General features: G+C 44.2%; 1 protein-coding gene across 1 annotated transcript in view; it reads left to right on the forward strand.

Annotated features, from left to right (window-relative positions):
• tanc2a (tetratricopeptide repeat, ankyrin repeat and coiled-coil containing 2a) overlaps positions 1-13,266 on the forward strand; it is a gene marked incomplete at its 3' end in the record, with an annotated part of 68,091 nt that extends 54,825 nt beyond the window's left edge. The window contains exons 17-29 of the mRNA XM_083977445.1: positions 1,353-1,475; positions 1,556-1,693; positions 2,315-2,413; positions 2,645-2,836; positions 2,936-3,026; positions 5,265-5,398; positions 5,486-5,609; positions 7,109-7,284; positions 7,407-7,539; positions 9,947-10,038; positions 10,136-10,270; positions 10,408-10,508; positions 11,373-13,266. Coding sequence (XP_083833571.1) covers positions 1,353-1,475; positions 1,556-1,693; positions 2,315-2,413; positions 2,645-2,836; positions 2,936-3,026; positions 5,265-5,398; positions 5,486-5,609; positions 7,109-7,284; positions 7,407-7,539; positions 9,947-10,038; positions 10,136-10,270; positions 10,408-10,508; positions 11,373-13,266 — 3,432 coding nt within the window. The remainder of the gene's footprint in view (positions 1-1,352; positions 1,476-1,555; positions 1,694-2,314; positions 2,414-2,644; positions 2,837-2,935; positions 3,027-5,264; positions 5,399-5,485; positions 5,610-7,108; positions 7,285-7,406; positions 7,540-9,946; positions 10,039-10,135; positions 10,271-10,407; positions 10,509-11,372) is intronic.
• Between the last annotated feature and the right edge of the window lie 1,253 nt (positions 13,267-14,519).

Below are 14,519 nucleotides of genomic sequence, written 5' to 3' on the forward strand. Positions count from 1 at the left end.
AAGTAGTTATCTTCCACTATCTGCTCTCTTTACTCTGCATAGATCCCTCATTGAACCACATTATCAACTACTGTAACATAATATGGTGTAGATAGAATGTTGTGGTGTGGGTGACAATGTTGTCGGTTGTTTGTGTCCCCTATCTATAAGCACTTTTTGCTTCTTTGGGGTTCCCTTTCATGTACATCTGTTGCAAGTGCTTGTGTAACATGTTTTTCTTTCTTAGTACATGAATAAAACATCTGAATTTGAATCTGAATCATATGGAGCAGTAGGGGAGGGTTGGTTGAATGATGCTCTTATAGAGGAGTAACAGTAGGTGGGGGGTGAGTTTTCTGATGGCTGACAGCCGTTGTTGTTGGGTTTGTTTTTTTAATGTCTGTGATGTGGTGATCAAAGCTGTGTTCACCGTCCAGAGTTATTCCAAGATGTTTAAAACTGTCCACTGCCTCCACTGCTACAACTGAACTAATAAATAACTCTCCTTGTTGTTCATTTGGATTTAAAGGAGACATATTCTGCCCCCTGTCCACAAATTAAAATAGCTCCCCGGTGTCTTAAAGACATATCTGTGACATGCTTTGGTCAAAAATACCCCAAGGATCAAACATCACAGCTCTTTTCATCCTCTCTAAACAGCCCTGTTCAGAACGGCTGGTTTCAGTGCCTGTCCCTTTAAATGCAAATGAGCCACTACTTGCCCCGCCCCCACCACAGACAACTGAGGGAACAACTCATAAAACCACGTGGATTTCAACCCAGGGAGCCTGAACATTAGAGATTTTTTTTGTCAATTCTCACATTTTGGGGGCCGGAAGGCAAGACAAACACCCAAATATACACTGCTCAAAAAAATAAAAGGAACACTTAAACAACACATTGTAACTCCAAGTATATCACACCTGTGTGATATCAACCCGGGATGATAATTTTGATTTACATTGATCATTTTTATGTTATTTTGTTCTCAACACACTCTACTATATATTGAATAACGATTTTAAACTGCAATATTTCATAAATTGAGATCTAAGATGTGTTGTTTAAGTGTTCCCTTTATTTTTTTGAGCAGTGTATGTTAAAGAGCCTTCAAAAAGTGATATTTCCATAATATGTCCCCTTTAAAGACAAACTGCTGGTCAAATGTCAATTATAGTCCAAGTCTGAATGGTGGAAATATATTCTTTAGCTTATTGTGTGTAAACAAAATGACTTTTAATAGCCATAGCTACAATGGATTGTGCTACAGTGTGTTTCCAAACAACTGTGAAGTAGCAGAGGAGTGCTGCTGGTCAGTGCAGCATCATGACAACAGTCTGAAAACAACCTATTTGTTTCTGTTCTGTCTGCAGGGTCTCAGTAAGAAGCTCGGGGTTTCCTCCTCAGTTCTGCAGGGACTGTGGTTGTCCTACAGCACAGAGAACCTGAGCCCTGTTCTGGCATCGTTGCGTAACCTCTACACCCCCAACATCAAGGTAACAAACACACACACATACAGACATGTACAGTACTTGTTAATGCAGATGGGCTGACACCTCCCTCTCTCCCCGTCCAGGTGAGCAGGTTGCTGATAATGGGCGGGTCTGATGTGGATTACCGTAGCGATGTCCTAAACAACGCCCCCCTGCTGTGTGTCCACGCCCACCTGGGCCACAAAGATGCTGTGGGGCTGCTGCTGGACCATGGAGCTCAGGTACAAACTGCACATTTACTGTATATTCATGATTCAGGACACGAGGGTTGTTCGGTATACCGGTACTAAATTGGTACCGGGGTACTGAGGCATTTAAAAAGGTACTATACTGCGCTTGGATGAGACCAGTACGAACGTTTGTGTTTCATTCTATAAACTACTTATAATTATATATATATTATAATATAATAATAATTTCTCCAAAAAATTACAACTGGTCAAAATAACAAAAAAAAGATGCAGTGTTTTCAGACCACAAATAATGCAAATAAAACAAGTTGATATTCATTTTTAAACAGACCACTAATGTTTTAATTTAGGAAGAGTTCAGATTAATATCGATGGAAATTTCAATTTTAATCCTGCAGCAGCAGTGATTGTTTATTGATTTACTGATTATTTACTGATATGTTATAGTTCTAAGATTTTCTATTAAAATAAAGTCAATAATGACATTTTTTGTGTTCTCTTTTTATTTGGAAAAGTACCGAAAAGTATCGAAAAACATGTTGGTACCGATACCGGTACCAAAATGTTGGTATCGTGACAACACTACAGGACACATGGAGCTACTGTGGAGCTGGAGGTTGAACTAATTGTGTGTGTGTGTTGTGTTTACAGGTGGACATTCAGTCACGTGACGGTTTGACCGCACTGGGATTCGCTGCGGCAGCTGGACATCTGGACATTGTGGCCATGCTGAGCCAGCACAAAGCTAAGGTAAGGCCTTGCAGCTTCACCTGTCCCTAATATGTGTGTGTAGATGTGCTGTGATGTCACTTAGCGGAGTGAAACCGTGGTGGTGGGGCACAGACCAAAACAATAAAACTACATGATTGTCTCATGTTTATATGAACCAAACATTCCCCCGCGCCTCGACTTCCTGTAATTGTGAGACCAATCGAGTGCAGCCCCATCACTTTCTGTCTCTCCGTCTCGTCGTGTTCTCAGGTGGGACATGTGGACAGCTCGGGTCAGTGCGTGTTGGTGCACGCCGTGCAGCGGGGCCACCTCAAGGTGCTGCACTTCCTCCTGAAGCAGGCGGACTGGAGCTGCACCTCCTGCTGCAGCCAGAAGGGGGCGAGCAAGAGCCAGGCAGTGCAGCAAGCTCTGACCGCAGCAGCCAGCATGGGCCACTCAGAGGTCACCTACACACACTTACACACACACGTGACACACCTATTCAAATACTGTGTGTTTGAATATGTTTGTAATATTCCTATTTCATGCATGTGTGTGTAGATCGTGTCGTACCTACTGGATCTTCCAGAAGAGGAGGAGGAGGAGGAGAGACCGGACGTCAACACAGTGGACAGTCTCTGGGGAGAGACAGGTACTGCAAAACCTGTCTCTGAAACTGCACAACATCCACTGTTCTAGTCTTTGTTATCTGGTGCTACAGGGGTTCTTTAGTAGTTGAACTAGTTTAAAGGAATAGTTCAACATTTTCGCAAACTGGCCCATTGCCATAATCCCTATAGTTTTAGCAGTAGGTTTGTTACCTTTATTTGTTGGTGCAAGCTATTTTTAGAACGGCGGAGCAGAGCCGCGAGCTGCTCAGAGCTATGCTACGGAGGCTAATGGGATTCTTGGTTTCCCTCATCAAACTCATCAAATACACAGGTAAATGCAGAGACTGCTTGCTGAAAAACTGCCTCCGACGGGGACGCGCATCTGCGGTTTTGCATGAATTTACCTCTAAAACAACTCTGTCTCGTAATAATCCGTTATTATCTCATAGCTTAGTGAATGTGCAGGTCACAACTTGTCCACCAGAGCGTTTGAGTCGTTGGATTGTGTATTTGATGAGTTTGATTAGGAAAAACAAGAAATCCCATGAGCCTCCGTAGCGTAGCTCTGAGCAGCTCACGGCTCTGCTCCACCGTTCTAAAAATAGCTTGCACCGACAGTTAAAGGTAACAAACCTACTCCTAAAACTATAGGGATTATGGCAATGGGCCAATTATGTATGTATACAATTACATTTATGGATGAGGATTACATAACAGGATTTCACACAAAAAAGCTATAAGTATGTGGTTTGCAGTGTAAAGCAACACCATGTAGTTTCTGAACACGGATAGCCTAAATATCGGACCGGTGTTGTAGAATTTTATAACTCCTCACCAGAATCTTACTCCCCTAATCAGAGTTAGAAGGGGAGTCAGATTTTGTTCAACATTAATCTCAAGCCCGGTCTCCCTGCTCTTCTCACGAGCACCCTGTGCGGGGACTCAAAGCCGGCCAGTCTCCCCTCCAGAGGGGATTACTGACTAGGCTTGTATCCAATCACTTTCTCGTTTTTTTTCTCTTTGCCTCCTCCAACAAAACCCTCTTTGCTTTCCTCCGACATCGGCTCCGTCAACAAGTTCAGGTACTGTGCTTCCCCTGGGAAGCTTGTAAAGCCTGTCGCACTCTTCACCTTCACAGCAGATAGAGGGAAGGGCTGAGTTCCTACCCGCTCAGCCTGCAGCGGCGGCACGATTCATCCTATTAACCGTTTTCCTACCACTTGAATGAGTTTAGAAACATTATTTTAAGGTCAAGAAACTACATAGTGTTGCTTTAAATGTGTACTAATCTATTTAGAGTGACCAGTCACGAGTGTTACTGTCTCTAAATGCAACATGTGCAGCTGAAAAGTCTGAAAATACCAAAAAAAACTTCTACAGTGCAGGTCCTACTGCCGATGCTCCACTCAAAACCGACTGATATGAATCACATCTGTTAATGAAGGGCAGAAGCACTGACATCATGTTCTCTGACTCTTTGTTGTCATTTTGGCTGCATTAGCTCAACTGCAAGAACCACAATACAGTGAATAAGTGAGTCTGTGAACAGTAAGCCGTTGTTGTGCTGCACACCACTGACCTCTAGTGGAGGAAACTGTGCACTACAGCACAAAATCACCACACGACAACCTCAGTTTACCAGGGGCCAGTGCCACAAGCTATAGTATGGGCCACACCCAGGTTTTGAAATGACTATAAAAAATGAAAATAATCCTAAAAATGAATCCATGAAATAAAAAACATAAACCTTATTTGGTAACCCTTCAATTTACAGGCTGCTAATTACATGATAATGCCAAGAAAAAACAAGTAATTGCGTCATAATGTCTGGAAATAGCCTAGAAATAACAGTCAGTTTCATTGTAAAGTTGAGAAATATAGACAAGAAATAATGATTGATTTCGTAGCAATAGGCCAGAAATAACGGTCAATTGCAAAGACTTGGTGGAGAAAAATTCTGGCCTTTGTAATCTTTTGAAAAACATTACATTACTATGAAATTGATCGTTATTTCTAGGTTATTTCTAGACATTATGATGCAATTACTTGTTATTTTTTGGCTATTTCTTGACATTATTACATAATGGCTGGTAAATTAAAGGGTTACTCATAATTTTTGCTAAATTCTAAATTATTTCTAAACTGACTAAACCCAGCACCCAAACTCGACCAGAAAATCATCTGTCCAGTATCTTACATCTTACACATGTCTGTCTGTCTGTCTGTCTGTCTGTCTGTCTGTCTGTCTGTCTGTCTGTCTGTGTGTGTGTGTGTCTCAGCTCTGTCAGCAGCAGCAGGAGGCGGCCGTCTGTCTGTGTGCAGGCTGTTGTTGGATCAGGGGGCGGCTGTGGATCAAAGCAACAGGCGAGGCGTGGCTCCGCTGTTCAGCGCTGTGAGACGGGGCCACTGGCAGGTACGCTACAACGCACAAAACACACACACAGTCAACAAATTATTTAAACTCCTGCTGTAGAGATGTTGAGTGTGTGTCTCTCTGCAGGTGGTGGAGTTGTTACTGAATCACGGCGTGGAGGTGAACATGGTCGACCAGCAGGGCCGAACCGCTCTGATGACGGCAGCCTCAGAGGGACACATGCCCACCGCCCAGCTGCTGCTGGACCATGGTAACTGACTTTACCATAGCAACAGAAGCAATAGCAGCTGGAACAGTAGAATAAAACCATCAGTCGTCTTCATTTTCACTCCAGAAGATCAAAAACACTTCAACATTATTATTTTTTTATAATTAGTAGATTAAATAAATGTAGTGATGGGTGGATATGACGGTAGGCACTCTGTATTACTCTACTCTCATTCTCTCCATCCTTTTCCTCTCCCTCCTTCTCTCTCTGCTGCTCCGTCTCACTCAGTTGTAACATTAGCCCTGCATACCAGCTGGTATCTAAACAGATGCAATATTGCACTGATGTATGATACAGTCACACAGACAAAATCATGCCAAGGGGAACTGAAATTCATTTTTTGCAGCTACCTCTCTGTATGCTGCAGTTGGTACATATGCTGTCAGTCCTGCTATTTGATCTGTTCTGAACTGAATTTGCTGTTCACATAATCTCAACACTTCTTATGTTTGCCTAAATTTAGAAGCATGTCTTGTGAATTTTATTATATCTGGTGCACAATCACTCACTTGGACTCAAGAATAAAGTGATTAGTATTGTACACTTTCTGGTGAAGTATCACATGATAGATCAATGGATTGTGCAGTATTAACAATAAGATCTAAAGCACGGGTCTTCAGCGTGTTTCAGACCAAGGACTCCCAAATTCCAATCCAATCCAATTCAATCCATTTTATTTATTAAGCACAATTGAAAGTAACACAATGGTTTTCAAAGTGCTGTACAGTAAAATAAAAACCATAAAACATACAAAAAAGCAAAAGAAAAAAAAAAGAAAAATGAATTCTAAAATGGACGGGTAGCCAGTGGAGTGAAGCTAAAATCGGTGAAATGTGCTCAAATTTTCTTGTGCAAGTTAAAAGACGTGCAGCTGCGTTCTGTACTAGTTGAAGACATGCAATGGAGGACCCACTAACCCCCATATAAAGTGCATTGCAGTAATCCAGCCAACTGGTCACAAAGGCGTGGAATGGATTACTGTTTCAAAGTGCTGTCTGTGCAGAAAGGGTTTTAGTTTTGCCAGATGCCTTAACTGGAAAAAGCTTGTTTTCACGAGATTGATAGAGAGATGAAGCAGGGAACCCCTAGTTTAAATATGTATAAAATTGTGTATTATATTAAACTACACCTAGTAGCCTACCATGTATAAACGTACCCTGGATTAAATACTCAGCTATTCAATTAATACACAGGTTTGTTTATTCATGGTCGTGCCACTGCCATTTATAAACTTAACTGATCAATGTCTTTCAATTGAATGATAATCATGCATACAAGCTATTCAAATTGACGTTTTTATTCTAAGCATAAATGTGGAAACAAACAAAATTATATAATCAACCAAAGGTTTCATGACCCCCCTGCAGCACCTCTGCGGACCCCCTATGGGTCACGGACCCCCTGTTGAAGACCTCTGATCTGAAGGATTCATTGACATAGTGTAACCAGTTGGGGTCCTCTCTCTCTCTCTGTCTCTCCAGGGGCCTCACTGGATCAGTCTGACAGGGAGGGGTTGACGGCGCTGAGCTGGGCGTGTCTGAAAGGCCAGCTCCTATTGGTCAGAGAGCTGGTGGAAAGAGGCGCCACCACGACCCACGCCGACCGCAGCGGGCGGACGCCCCTGGACCTGGCTGCATTCCGCGGTGACCCGGAAGTGGTGAGTGAAACTGATTTCACAGAATGTGCATCTGTCTCTGCTCTACGGGACCTGTCCTGCAGAGTCCACTCATGTCCATACGGCAAGACAGACGTGTGTGTGTGTGTGTATGTGTGTGTTAGGTGCAGTTCTTGGTGGAACACGGTGCATCGGTGGAGCATGTGGACTGCAGCGGGATGCGTCCTCTGGACAGAGCGGTCGGCTGCAGAAACACCTCGGCTGTCATCGCTCTGCTCAAACAGGGAGCCTTGATAGGTATGATTTATTCTTTATAGACTTACCCTCTTTCTGTCTACTGTCCCTCATCAACCCAAACTAATGACTTAAAGGGATACTTCACCCAAAATCATCAATAATTCTCCAATTTTCTACTCACCGTCATGCCAACGAAGGGTTTGGAGAACTTGCGGAGAACTTTCGGAGTCCTTTCGGAGTCATCAAAATGCTTTTGGAGTTCCAGGGGGGGGTCCGGCTGGCAACGGATTTTCATATAATGGCGGCGGATAGAGCTCACTTTTGAATCGTCCAAAACACACACTATGAAACATCTAAATACCTCCATACTGCTCGTCTGTACTAACCCAAGTGTCCTGAAGCCGCCACATGAGAAAGTTGTTTGGAAAAAATTAAGCTATTGAACTAATTGAGCTACTACTACAACAAGGCTAAAAACAGAGATCAAATTAATTTGATGCTTGGGCAAGTATGGACGAGCAGTATGGAACTCCAAAAGCGTTTTGATGACTCTGAAAGTTCTCCAAACCCTTCCTTGGCATGACGGTGAGTAGAAAATTAGTGACTTATCGATTCTGAGTGAAGTATCCCTTTAATCAAAAAAAATGTGGGTCTCAAAGATCTTAGCAATTTATAAGCTCCAAATATTCCACAGTTTGTTTTTTTCTTCCAACCTCTGCAACAGACTCCAGTGATCAAGTGTCTTTATTTGTAAAATAAAATGTCCGGTACAGGCGGTAGGCAGGCTAACACCAAGCTAACAAATGTGATAAAGGGGTAAAGCTGAATGTGGTTCCAGGAAATGAGCAAAATTATTAAGTAAAAAAAACAACAACACTAGGAGTGATGGCTGGAACGTTTGACACACGGGACAAAGACAAACGGGCTCAGAGGAAGGAGGGAAACAGGGACAGGAAGTAAAAGGGTCTGCAAGCGGGGGACATAAAACAGGAAACACAAAATAAAACAGGAAATAATGAAAACATATGAAACAAAGAACACAGGACCTTAAGACACAACAACCTTTCTTTGGTTTTGTGTCACTAATGCACCGTATGTAACTGAAAGGTCATTTAAGGCCATTCAAACTCTTTGAACAAAGACTTTCACCACCAGAAAATCATTCTCTCTTATAACAACAAGGAAATGCTGTTTTTATCCTGAATAAGTGTCAATAAATGTGTCGGTCAATCTGATTCAAAACAAAGACACAGGTGTTTTTGTGACAAAATCAATCAACACGTTTTGACCACTCTATAAACTTTGTTTTTCTCTGTGGACGTAAGATTATTTTGGGATTATTGTGATTTACTTGCAATAAACAACATATTGATTTGTTTTTGTACCAGTGCAAAGTAAATTGGATTAACACATTATATCCGGACTCAATATTTTTCCATATTCATTTGAGACTCAAGACAGACATACTGTACAGTCACTTTCGTCTTATGTTTCATCACTTGACACCGCAGGTTTGATAGTAGGATTGTTGTTCACTCAGGTTGGCTGGGCAGTCAGCTATGAGAAGAGTCCTGATTGTTCCTTCTTCCATTTAAGAATAGGACAGGACAGAATAGGGGACTTTGCTCATAGGAAACAGTTATTTATAGCCTTCCAAAGATCTGAGCCTCAGCGCAGTCCTGTCTCCGTCTTTCTCATGGCTTTTGTTCTAATGCATTGTGAGATCTTCTTTAGACAGGTGTGTGTGTGTGTCTTTCCAAATCATCACCATCATCAGCTAAACTGACCACAGGTCCAATCCAATGAAGGTTGTTAAGGCGAAAGGGGTCTTTTTTTTATTTTAGTAGAAGGTGGTAACTTAATTTGTTAAATACAAATTGTTAAATACATAAAGAGTGTTGCTTGCTCAAAAACTGTCCCTGAAGGCAACGCTCATCAGCGGTTTTGCATGAATTTACCTCGAAAACGACTTTGTCTCGTAACGTTCCATTATTATCTCATAGCGTGGTGAATGTGCAGGTCACAACTTGTCCATGAGAGTGTTTTTGAGTTGTTGGATTGTGTATTTGATGAGTTTGAAGAGGGAAACCAAGAAATCCCATTAGCCTCTGTAGCTTAGCTCTGAGCAGCTCGCGGCTCTGCTCTGCTGTTCTAAAAATAGCTTGCACTGACAAAAAAAGGTAACGAACCTACTACTATGACTATAGGGATTATGGCAATGGGCCAGTTTGCCAAAATGTTGAACTATCCCTTTAAATGTCCAGACTGTCTGACACATTTGATGTCCATGTTAACGTAGCATGTTAGCATGCTAACCTATGCTCATCATCCCTATAGTCACAAAGTGAGATGAAAGGTTCTTGGGAAAGAGGTAGAGACAGACAAATAGGAGTGAACACACACAGGCCAGTACTGTAAGTAAGGTCATAAAACATGCTAATAATGATCTGTGTGCGTGTGTGTGTAGGACCAGCCACCTGGGCCATGGCAACCTCTAAGCCAGACATCCTAATGGTCCTGCTCAGTAAAATGATCCAAGAGGGAGACAAACTATACAAGGTAACATACACAGACACATGCAAATTCAATCACAAACCAGACACACACATTTATTGGAGATTGTAAGGATTTTCACTCTGTGTATGTGTGTGTGTAGCAAGGTAAAGTGAGGGAGGCGGCTCACTCCTATCAGTCAGCACTCCAGAAGTTCCCAGGAGACGAGCTGAAGACGTTCAGACAGCTGAGGGTGTGTGTGCTGCTCAACCTGTCACGCTGCCGCCGCAAGATGAATGTGAGTCTCTTTTATATCTCACGTACATACGTTTTATCCCTCATGTGATACTTGTTCTTTTATTTTTGAATCATTCTCTCACCATCTGTCTACAAACTCTCACTGATATCTTCATGATTTCTTTTTCTTCCTTTCAGGATTTCAGTCTTGCTGAGGAGTTTGCGACCAAAGCACTAGAGCTAAAAGCAAAATCCTACGAGGCCTTTTATGCCAGAGCCCGGGCAAAACGCAGCCGCAGGTAATTATAGCAACAGAAGGACGAGTGGTTGAACAGAATAAACCTGCACCACCAAATCCTGATCTGTCCCATGTATGATATGTTAGTCTAAATTTATATAAAGGTGCAAAATCACCACCAATACCAATACTAATAGAAAAAGTGTTTTCTATTAGTTTATATATGTTATATATTGAATTGCTCCAATTTCTTATTGGCTTCATATACATGTTTTACATTTCTTATGTTTCTAACATGCAGTTTGTTTCATTTATGAAGGTTCATATTATTACAATTTTGCATAATGCTGGTGATTGGAAACAGATAATGCTGAAGAGACTAGGCCTCATTTCACTTGTATAAATAGATAAGGTGTGTATATGTACCGTACTGTAATGCATTTAATTGCTGTTGCTAGTAGTATCTGTAAGAGATATTTTTTGGCTCTTCCTTCCATACCTCTTGGTAATAGACCTAGTAGGGCCACCATTGGGTCCATTGTAATATTTCCACCAAATATTTTATTAAGTGTTCCAGAATGCTTCCAGTTTTGGGCATAGCCAGAGTATGTGGGTCTGATTACCAATGTGTGGGCCACAGTTTCTCCAGCATTTATTTGAGTATGTAGTGCTAAATAATTTAGGTCACTTTGATCGTTTAATCTGACATGGTGACCATTGTGAAAGACAAAGGAATTGTGTAGTCTGATCCTGGCCTTTGAGTACTGGGTGAGCACAGGGTGTTGACTCACTGGAGCAGCTACAGCAGATACAGTCAGAGTGGGATTTCAAGCCTGGTTCTAACATTGAGGTTTGTGTGGCTGTCTCTCTGTGTAACCTTCTGAACCCGCCTCTCTGTCTCTTCTTCTGCTCTGTCACCTTTCAGACAGTTCCACGCTGCCCTGGAGGACCTGATCGAGGCCAGTCGCCTGTGTCCATCCAACCGGGAGATCCAGCGTTTGCTCTCCCGGGTCAAGGAGGAGTGTCGACAGGTCGCTCAACAACAACAACAACCACAACCACAACAACAAGACTCTCCCCCTCCCTCATCACACCATGTTTATCAACAGAACCTGTCCATGAACGAGGCCTGGTGCAGAGATCAGGGTTCTCTCCAGCTGCAGGAGAGGGAGGGGCTTACCAACGAGGAGGACGACGAGGGGGAGGAAGTGGAGGGGTGTTACGGGGAACTGGATCCTCCGCCGCACTTGTCCTCCTTCCACCCTCCACCTGCCGTTCAAAGTCTAGACACCCACGGCCGCAATGTGGTGCCGTCATCCTCCTCCATCTCCCCCACTCACTTGTATCATCAGATCTCAAGTCCCATTCACTCCCCCTCTTCCTCTTCACCCAGTCACTCCGCTCATCCTCCTCCTCCCCCTCCCTCCTCTTCCTCCTATCACCACTTCAGCCCTCCTCCCTCCCCGATGCAGCATCAGCAGCAAGCCAGCCCCATATCAGAAGGAGGTCTGCACCACTATCCACAGTCCATCTCGGCCTTGCTGCACTCGGACCAGAAACAGCATTACCTCCCCGACCAGAGGTCCTTCCAGAAGCAAGCCCCCGTTCAAAGCCAGTGGCTCCAACCGGCCAAAGCCCAGGTCGTCAGAACCAATCAGCCGAGCTCCTCGTCCCACTCCAGCGTGGTTTTAGGAAGTTCTGCGTACTCGCAGTTTGCCAATCTGCCCCAAGAGCTCGCCGAACTGGGGGAAGGACTTTGCTCCAATCCCTTAGACGTGAGGCCCGGCCTGCAGGTCCAGGCCGGTCTGACTCCTGGAGCTCAGTATCTAGCAGAGGATGTGGACGTCGACTTGCTTTGCCAGTCGAGATCTTCATCATCCGCCTACGGAAGGGGAGCGGGAGGGGAGCGGCCGGGGAAAAGCCGATTCGTCCCGGCCCATCAGTTCACTCGGAACCAATCCAAAGCGGCGTACTACCCGATGGAGGTCACGGAGGCCACGATGGAACCCCCCGACAGCCTGCCTCCGCTGCACGACTACCAGTACCACCACCAGGGCGGGTTGCGACGCCCGCTCAGCGCCCACCCGACTCCGTCCTCCGCCCCCGCCTCCAGGCCGCTCATCCAGGGCGTCAGCGTCCGTTTCTCCAGCAGCAGCGGCAGCCTCGCCGGCGGCCAGCCCGCCAACCACTGCTCAAGCTTCAGGACCTCGGCCTCCACCCAACACATGGACTTCCACTCGGATATGGCCTCCGTCGGGGGCGGGGTCACCGGTTACCACGACGATCTCTTCCTGATCTCCTCCCCCCAGTCGGAAATAAACATGGCGGGAGGCGGGACTTACCCCGGAGAGGTGGGAAGGGCGTCCCGGAGCACCCCGTTCATGGGCGTCACCGACAAGAAAGTGAGGGTGCACCAACAGTACCCGCAGCAAGCTCCATCCGGTTCCTCCTCCTCGTCGTGTCTCAGCCCCTCTCGGTCCTGGGCCGTGTCTTCGGTGGACACCGTGGTCACGTCGCCGAGCAAGACCCCGACCAATCAAGGGGGTTTCGGTCAGCCGCAGCCCTCCTCCATCGCCTACCACAACCGTAGCAACAACAACGCCCACAACGGGCACCTCCTCAACGACAACCTGCTGGACTGCTACGAGGTGCCGCCGGGCTGTCAGGGCGAAGGCGGCAAGAACCCTTCTTACGTGGATATGAAGCTCGCCCGATCGCTGCCGGTGATTCACAGCTGCTCCGACAGACCAGCGGATAGGAAGACGGGGCCTACCTCGCCTGTCAAACCAAAAAGACCCTTTGTTGAGTCCAATGTATAGAGAAAGTCTAAATGCCAGACACAAGGGAGGTTAATAATGTAGAGTGTTTAAAAAGGGATCGGCGCGCCCGTATGATCCATAATTAACCAAGGCTGCGGAATTATTACGGTAATATACGGTTTGAGATGTAATTTGTTTGAGATTCAGAGGGGATGCAATAATAGCTATTGACTGTACAAATTCTATTAGTACACGTAAAAGGTGGTTGAAGGAGTTTGTTTGTGTACTTGGACACACAAATTGAGCCTAAGAGAAAAGGATGTTTTCACCAATCGCTGGGTGAATGGGGAATGTCTATCAGATTGTCGGTTTCAGAAAGCCAAGCACTTCGTGTGAAGCATACCCACTCCTTTAATGTGCAGAGACGTTAAATATTAACTACAATATGGAAAACACAAACAACCTGTTTCAGGTCAGGTATGTCAGAGACAGGACAGAATCAAGGATGAAGGGGAAAAAAAAAAGATAAAAACTGTACATTTTTGAAGAACTTCGTCTTTTCGTCTTGAAGCAAGTGGCAGCTCTTGACTTCACAAAGCACAACAAAGAAGAGGAAGACCGGGGAAATATGAATCAACAAAAAAGATGTCACTGAAGAATCCCCTCTTCCTCCCCTGCTCATCTCTAGCTTACAGTGCATTTCAGAACCGATGTTTGGATGCCCATGTTACACTGCTGTAGAGTTATTCTGCCAAGTTGATGTATGCAACAGAAGGGACAAAAAAAAAAAATCACCACTAGTAGCTTTGTGTGCTGTTGACGCCTTTAATGAAAAAATTCATTTCAATGTCTGAAGCGCTTAAATGACACTTAAATGACTGGAAACCTGGATACGTCCAGGCTCTGTAGTCTGTGCTGAGCAAGATTGCAGGTCAGTGAGCCGGTCCTAAGCCATAGTTTGAGAAACTAGGATGATGCTCTCATTGATTGAGCACTGACTTGCTGTTTATAAAACAAAAGTAAGTGATATTTATCTTGTTTTTTTAAGTTATGTCTGTGTTAATCTGTGTAAATGTTGTTTCTTTTTCAAAACTGTGTATTCCTTTTGAATTTGCCTTTTTACCTTTTTGAGGGATTTCACTGCAGCAACATGAAGTTCAGCTTCGCACAGTTCTGGGTTTATATCTGTTCCTGCCTCTGGCATCACTCACCAATGAACCACCTGGAAAAAATGCCTTTTAATATTTTTGGATGTATTTACTTCAGGTAGATCTTTTTTTATTTAATGTTTTTGTTTGTTTTTTTCTATGAAG

The sequence above is a fragment of the Trachurus trachurus genome (assembly GCF_905171665.1).
Source record: "Trachurus trachurus genome assembly, chromosome: 8".
In the NCBI taxonomy this organism is placed as follows: domain Eukaryota; kingdom Metazoa; phylum Chordata; class Actinopteri; order Carangiformes; family Carangidae; genus Trachurus; species Trachurus trachurus.